The sequence below is a fragment of the Cyprinodon variegatus genome, unplaced genomic scaffold (assembly GCF_000732505.1).
Source record: "Cyprinodon variegatus isolate N-32 unplaced genomic scaffold, C_variegatus-1.0 Scaffold1096, whole genome shotgun sequence".
Classification (NCBI taxonomy): domain Eukaryota; kingdom Metazoa; phylum Chordata; class Actinopteri; order Cyprinodontiformes; family Cyprinodontidae; genus Cyprinodon; species Cyprinodon variegatus.
Window position 1 is genome coordinate 91,231 of NW_015151549.1, and position 7,318 is coordinate 98,548.

Genomic DNA, 7,318 nt, shown 5'->3' on the forward strand with positions numbered 1-7,318 from the left:
GTGTTGTGAATTGGTGCCATATAAATAAACTGAATTGAATTGATATAATTAAAATGATCGATAATAAAATGAAAGAACTTTGGACTACAAAATTAAGGAAATATTGCTTAAACACCAGTGTCAAAGGGCACTCTAAAAAAATATACTTTTATCTTGAGTTAATGAATCTTTAGGATTTAGTGCTTTTCTGGAAGTTTGCTTCACATTATCAGAGCAGAAAAACTAAAGCTGCTTTGTTTCAGTGTTTGGTTCTGGTTCTGCAGAACAGACCTAAAAGTACATAGTCACACTATTCTCTCATATCTATACTCCACTAAGTTACTCTGGTTGCATACAATGTCATTATAACCAATAACTGTGTCCTGTTGGTGTAATATTTGTAATTTCTCTGTTGCGGCCATTTATGCTAAAAATTTTTAATTTGTCATTCCTACCCACTTAGTTTTCTTCTTTTGGTAGGTAGAATATATTTAAGTTAATTTAGAACCAACATTTTTAATTCATTTGTTATATTTGGAATTGTTTAGGTTACTTGGTTAATTGTTACAGCCTCCTATTAATTGAGATAATTAAGAACACACCGGGTGCTGGTGGATTGGTTGGTAAATGTCTGGTGGGGACAGGAGGTTTTGTAAAACGATTTTTTTGACCACTTTTTTAGAGCTTCAAACATTAATTCAACTTTATTTTTTGTTTCTACTGAGTTGCAAGAAATTTTTAGTTATTATTTTTTTCTTTCTTCTTCTTTTACAACAAATAAGTCAAGTGGGAAGTGCGTACAAAGCCAAAACCCACCTGTTACCACCCACGGCCTTTGTTGGAAATACAGGTATTTTTTGCTCAGTTTGGTAGTAAAAATAGATCTTCTGTGTATATTTACTATTTAAAACATTATTATGTGACCAGTATCTGTGCACATTGAGTCAACAATGCAAAGAAATGGAGAAGACTAGCAGCGTAGTAGAGGAAAAATAAGAAAAGTGTAAAAAAGCGCAAGATGTTTGATTCAAAGAGAGATAAAACTTGATTTGAGCATCAAAAACAGTCTGACTGTTGAAGTCTTGTATTCTGGTGTCACTCTTCATTTTAATAGTGCTACTGGTGTTAGCAGTGCTGTAAAACACTATTCTCAGTGCTGCTGTTTTTTCTCGAGGCATAACGGTCTGGACCTATTTAGATTAACGCATTGACTTGTTTTTCAAGGTCTTACTGAGAGATTAGTCCTTTAACCTGGATATGTTCTTTTAGTGACAAAAGGCCGACTTTGTTACTGGCTTTATGTAGCTCTGAAGATACAGGTGTAAACCCATCACTACACCCAGGGCTAGAGCCTGACAGGTGGTTTCTTGCTGTATGAGCTAAAGTCATGTGCTAACTTTTAATTGTTGACGTATAGCTGTGTGTCATCTGCATTTCGGTAACGTTATCTTGGTGTTTGTTGGTGTTTATCATACCTAAATTAAAGGGAGCATGAAGATATATAGCACAAAGGGACCCAAGATGGATCCTTAGGACACGACATGTGAGCTCTAATGTAAAGTTACCTTCTGCAAGAAAAAGTAGCAAATATCTGAAGAAAGCTGTGAGACACTCAGCTACAGGCAAAGTGTTCAGATGAGTTTTCTGATGTTTAAAGATGTATGCTGAGATAACTTGCTCCTGCTCTATCATGTACTCTGAAAACATACTCAGAAGTTAGTACAGTTTGGGGATAAGATTGTATCCATAACCAAATAAGCCATTAGAAAACAAAAGAGTCAGCATCTTTAGCTGTTTAACTTCAATAATAATGGTTTTATAAGTCTCTCACATTATTATTAATAGTGCGGTTTAGCAGAGATTCATTTAGACCCTGCTACATTAAGGTCTCATAACAGCATTCAGATTGAGCTCTGGACTTTGACTAGGCCGTCATAAAACCTTGATTCTTCTCCTTTTTCCAACTATTCTTCTTTAGAAGTGCTGCTCTGTTTGAGGTCACTGTCTTGTGGTGTAACCCAGGTTTGATCAAGCCTTTAAAAGTTTGTCTTACACGGGGAAATTGATGGTTCATCCAACAAATGCAACCTTTGCAGCAGCGAAACCGGGTGATTGGGTTTGGTTTTCTCAAACGATGCTCTTATTGTGACCAAACATCTCTACTTTGGTCTCATCTCTCTACCGGACGGGTTAGAACCTGCAGCATCTCTCCAAACCAACATCTTGATGCTTTGATGAATTATTAGTATTTTTCTAACTTTACTATCATAAAATATTGAATGATGGACTTTATTTCTATTTTAGAAGAGTCATTAAAACTCTAAATGCATCTCTAAGGTCATTGCTGATTTATTTCTTTCAGAACCAGAAAGCTTTTAAGATATTATTTTTAAAGCAGAGTTTAATCTTGCTGATGATCAATTAATCTGGGCGGTTTAAGTCATTTTCCACTCTAACTCTATTGGAATATTGCCATACGATCCTGGATTTTTATTCCAGGTCGTTTGGCAAACATGAAACCTATTTTTCTTTGTTTTCCTACAATGTACAGTGTATAAAGAATGGCTGAAGGACCTGTGATGGTGTTGACCATTGTGCGGAGGATGGTGGGAGGCTTAATAAGCTCTTTGAGGATGTTGGACTCCGTGGCCAGGGGGAAGCCATTGTCCAGCATCTCCTCCAGCAGCTCGTAGACCACCACCACGTTGTCCTTAATGGCCGCCTCGGTACAAACTCCAAAATAATCCTGGCAACGAGGAAAGAGATGCTAATGATAAGCCAGGTGCTTCAAGGGAGCTAAAGTAATCAGAAAAAGACCAATCGGGCCTCTGACCTGGAAAGTGTCAACGACTCTGTGAAGAAACTCGATGACAAAGAGCGGCGGCACCTCGCTCTGGATGACGGCCACAAAGTAGATGCGGTGTCTGAGCACGCTGATCAGGTAGTGATGCGGCGTCGGGATGACCGGTGGAACGTTCTCCGGCTCGGTGGCGCGCTCCTGGGCCTCAAAGAAGTAATCACACACGGAGCGGCTGACCACACTTTTCCAGTGCTTCTCCAGGAAAATGTCGCCGGAGGCGTTGATCAGGAACAAACTGTGGATCATCTTGACTGGAGCGGATAGTGGAAAAATAAAACGAAAAAAAATCAAAGCTCAGAGGCACAAGAATCAAACTAATCAGCTGGTATCAGTGAATAACGGGGAAAAAAAGAGACTTCTGACAGATTTCCTCATAGATCTAAAGTCTTTCTGTAGCATTTCAGTAAAAAAAAAGACCTCCCCCCTTATGTGTTTGACTTTAAAGGAATAGTACACCCAAAACATGATTAGCCTTCATTTTCTACTCACCCCCATGCTGAACAACACTCTGGAGTACTTTTTTGATATCTCAAATGCATCTGGAGATCTGGGAGGCTTCTTGCTGTCTGCTGACATTCAAATAATGGAGGTCTATGGCGCCCGAGGCAAAAAGGTCCATAAAAGTCCACAAAAAACGTGTCAATATTCCTCCATACTGCTTGTCCAATATATTCCAAGTGTCCTGAGTGGGTAGCGTCCATAATTTACTCGAAACGAAGTCATTTAGAATGTTTTAAGAGCATAAACAGTAGTGTATAGGATTTCCTGAAAGCGCGTTCACGAGGCTACGGAAACCGCGGCAGACCAAACCAGATGAAAGTGCGCATTCAGCGTCTGCTCTGCCGATAATGCAAGCGTAGAAGAAGAAATGTGCTGTTTACCTGTGCAAAGAAAGAAACAACGAAAGAAAAATGTCTGAGGACTTCAGTGTTGAGGAAGAGCATGAGTTCTTTGCCGAGCTGAATGCGCACTTTCATCTGGTTTGGTTTGCCGCGGTTTCCGTAGACTCGTGAACGCGCTTTTAGGAAATCCTATACACTACTGTTTATGCTCTAAAAACATTCTAAATGACTTCGTTTCGAGTAAATTATGGACGCTACCCACTCAGGACACTTGGAATACATTGGACGAGCAGTATGGAGGAATATTGACACGTTTTTTGTGGACTTTTATGGACCTTTCTGCCTCGGGCACCATAGACCTCCATTATTTGAATGTCAGCAGACAGCAAGAAGCCTCCCAGATCTCCAGATGCATTTGAGATATCAAAGAAGTACTCCAGAGTTTTGTTCAGCATGGGGGTGAGTAGAAAATGAAGGCTAATCATGTTTTGGGTGTACTATTCCTTCAAAACTTGCTGCAGATGATGCTGAACAAAATGTTTCATATCCTAGATGTCTCCATCTGGTTGATTCCTTTATTCAAAGTTACATTCTGCTCTCTAACCATTAAACATTTTAACAAACTAAAACTCTCACCTGTCAAAGTTTCCCAAACATTTAATAATGGGTTCTTTTCTCTGCTTCTTTTCAACGGTGTTGCATTAAACTATAGCGACAGTATCAGCTGCTCTGCAGACCCACAAAGGGAACAACTGCTGGGATCAGGCCTATAATAACTCGTTCTGCTCTAGTGGAGAAGGAGGGTGATGAAGCATCAAAAATGGCCTTGATTGTGAGAAATATCTGTCAGGATCCCAGACATGAACTGTAAATATAATACAATAGATCACATTAAGCTACATCACAAGAGTCTTGACCTAATGAAAATGAATGATGGTAATATTAAACTTTTTCAGTAATTTACGAGAGTTAAATTTAAGAGTTAAATTGCATAAAAAACTTGTACATGTTGTATTAAGAATGAAAAGATGAGAATAAAGCATCTTCTGCTAAGATCTCAGGCGATGCATCAGTCAGAGAAAGATCAGTTGTTTTTACAGATTTAGTTGTTCTTAGGATCACCTAATAAAATAAAAAAAGCTGCAGCCATGGCTGTGAATAAATGGCCACAGTAATTTCATTCAGTTGGTTATTTTCCTGTTTTTCCCTTCAGCCCATTCATTCAATCAGATGTACAAGGAACCACGTGCAAATTCCCAGATGAGCATTTTGATCCATTTCAAGATTGCTGTGATCCTAATAATCAGCTTATAAATATTTCATTGTTTGGATGCTGCTGTACAGAAAACATATTAGCAATTTGGGGGTAATTTAAATTAAATTATAGTATATAAAAAAAATAATCACTAATCATCATCCTCAGAAGAACTCTGATGAGTTTCCCTGTGTGATAACACCAGAGGGATGTGTATTAAAACTTGTAGGTACAGAGTATCCATTATTTAAAATAAATGTACAGATTTAAAATAAAACTGATAATGTCAACAAACACCAGGTCATTTTGTTCTATGGGTGATGAACTTTTTCATCATTCTGCTTTATTTCATCTCTATTCTCCCACTCTGCAGAATTTATTATTTCATTCTCTAACGTTATGCTCTCTCTGCTTTATCTCATAGTAGCTTTGCCTCGGCTCAGGTTATCCTGAGCTATCTCTATAGTTATGCTGCTATAGGCTTAGACTGCTGGAGGACATAGGGACCCCTTTTCATCATTCTATCTCTATTTTCCAATTCTATAGGTTTTGTTAGTTCAATCACTAATGTTATGCTCTTTCTGCTTTTTCTCATAGCAGCTTCATTCATTTCAATTCCGTTTATTTATATAGTGCCAATTCACAACGTTTCATCTCAAGGCACTTTACAGTTCTCCAGTTCTTCATCTGGTCGGTTCCTGTATGGCTGTGACACCATCCTGGAGAGAAACATCAGCTGTGCTCCTGCCATCAACACCTTTGTTTACAGATGTTGGAGATCGGTCTGTTTTTCAGTGTGGTCCTGTTTCTCTGGCTGTGACTGGCTAGATGTGCTCTCTTCATCCTCTGACATGGGAGCTGGCTCGGAGCTCATCTGCCTGGCTGTGTGTTTCCTGAATTAGGCCACCTTTCACAGTTGCTTTTTCTATCTCTGCTTCTTTCTCCTTGAACCCCAGATGGCCTCGGCAGATGGCCGCTCACACTGAGCCTGGTTCTGCTGGAGGTTTTTCTCCTGTTAAAAGGGGGTTTTTCCTCTCCACTGTTGCTACAAGCATGCAAACTGGTAGAAAACTAGATAGAAAATTTTTAATCAGTTTGACTGTATGATCTGGTTGAATTGTAAAACCTATATAAACAAACTGAGCCATAAGGGCATGTTTATGTATTTTACAGCTCTGGTTTGAGTCTAACAATTGTCAAATCAAACTATGCCTCATGATGAAGCATGAATGAAGATTAAAACTGTAAGGCTGCAAATTCCAACTTAAACTCTGATCTGTGAACGAATATAAAAGGAGCCTTTTTTAATTGTTGGGAGAAAAGCCGTTCTCTCCTCACATGACATACTTCCAGTTGGGGAACTTGACACCGGATTATTCATTAAACATGTGACAAAAGCTATCCGGTTCGAGGCGGATATACCGGCTGTCAGAGACAAACGAATAAGATTTACATCAATTATCTTAAAGGAAAATAGTCTGCAGCGAGCGAGGAGCTCCGTGTGGCTGTGAGGAGAAGAAAATGAAGGCCTCCATCCGCACACATCAGGATGCTCCATCCGTCCCTCCTCCTGCCTCATGACACAGGAGAAGCTCCTGGACGCGTCCAAATAACCACCTTAGACAGACAAAAACACACAAACTACCAGCCGAAACACTCACTAGTTGGTACTGACTTACCGAGGCGGCGTTTTCTTCCCTACAACAGAAGCCCTTTGCTTTTTTTTTTTTTTTTTTTTCCAAATGAAAGCTTAAACAGTCGAGGCTCCTTCCCGTTAGGAGGAGCAGCGCTCACTACACCCATAGGTTGGAAGCTTGGAGCGAGCCAATCACAGGCCAGATACGACATAAAGTCCCGCCTATTAAATGCACCCATAGGTCACGAACACGGAAGTGAGTTGTAAGAGATTTGGCACTGATTGGTCCATAGCGGTAAACATGAAAAACATCTGTGTGCTGATTGGCTTAAAATGTAACTTAGTCTGACATTTTGTTTCTAATATCAGATTTCATCTTGTGGAGTAGATCTCCATTCAGGACTGCTCTTATTAAAGGAGGCCATTCAGTTGAGGAGTTGCAGAAGTTAATGTTGTTGTTTGGTAGCCATAAAGTAAATAGCATGTAATTTTAAAACGGTGGTGAGACATATAAATGAAATTTGACAGAAGGAAAAAATATGTATTTCTCTAAATTTAAATCTTTGGGTTTTAAAGCAAGTAGATGTTTATTCACTAGAGCTGAGTAGATGTATTCATCAATACTTTTTATATGGAAAGCCAAATAAAATAAAGGCACAACATAGTTACATTACAATACTTATATATATATATATATACATACTGTATATACAATATATATATATATATATATATATATATATATA

General features: G+C 38.8%; 1 protein-coding gene across 1 annotated transcript in view; it reads right to left on the minus strand.

Moving 5' to 3' along the window:
- Nucleotides 1-6,709, minus strand: part of LOC107101447 (AP-3 complex subunit mu-2) — a 13,720-nt gene extending 7,011 nt beyond the window's left edge. Inside the window, exons 1-3 of the mRNA XM_015400380.1 lie at nt 6,616-6,709; nt 2,813-3,090; nt 2,554-2,725 (exon numbers count right to left, since the gene is read on the minus strand). Of these exons, the coding sequence (XP_015255866.1) occupies nt 2,554-2,725; nt 2,813-3,085 (445 nt within the window). The 5' untranslated portion in view covers nt 3,086-3,090; nt 6,616-6,709. The remainder of the gene's footprint in view (nt 1-2,553; nt 2,726-2,812; nt 3,091-6,615) is intronic.
- Nucleotides 6,710-7,318: the final 609 nt, after the last annotated feature.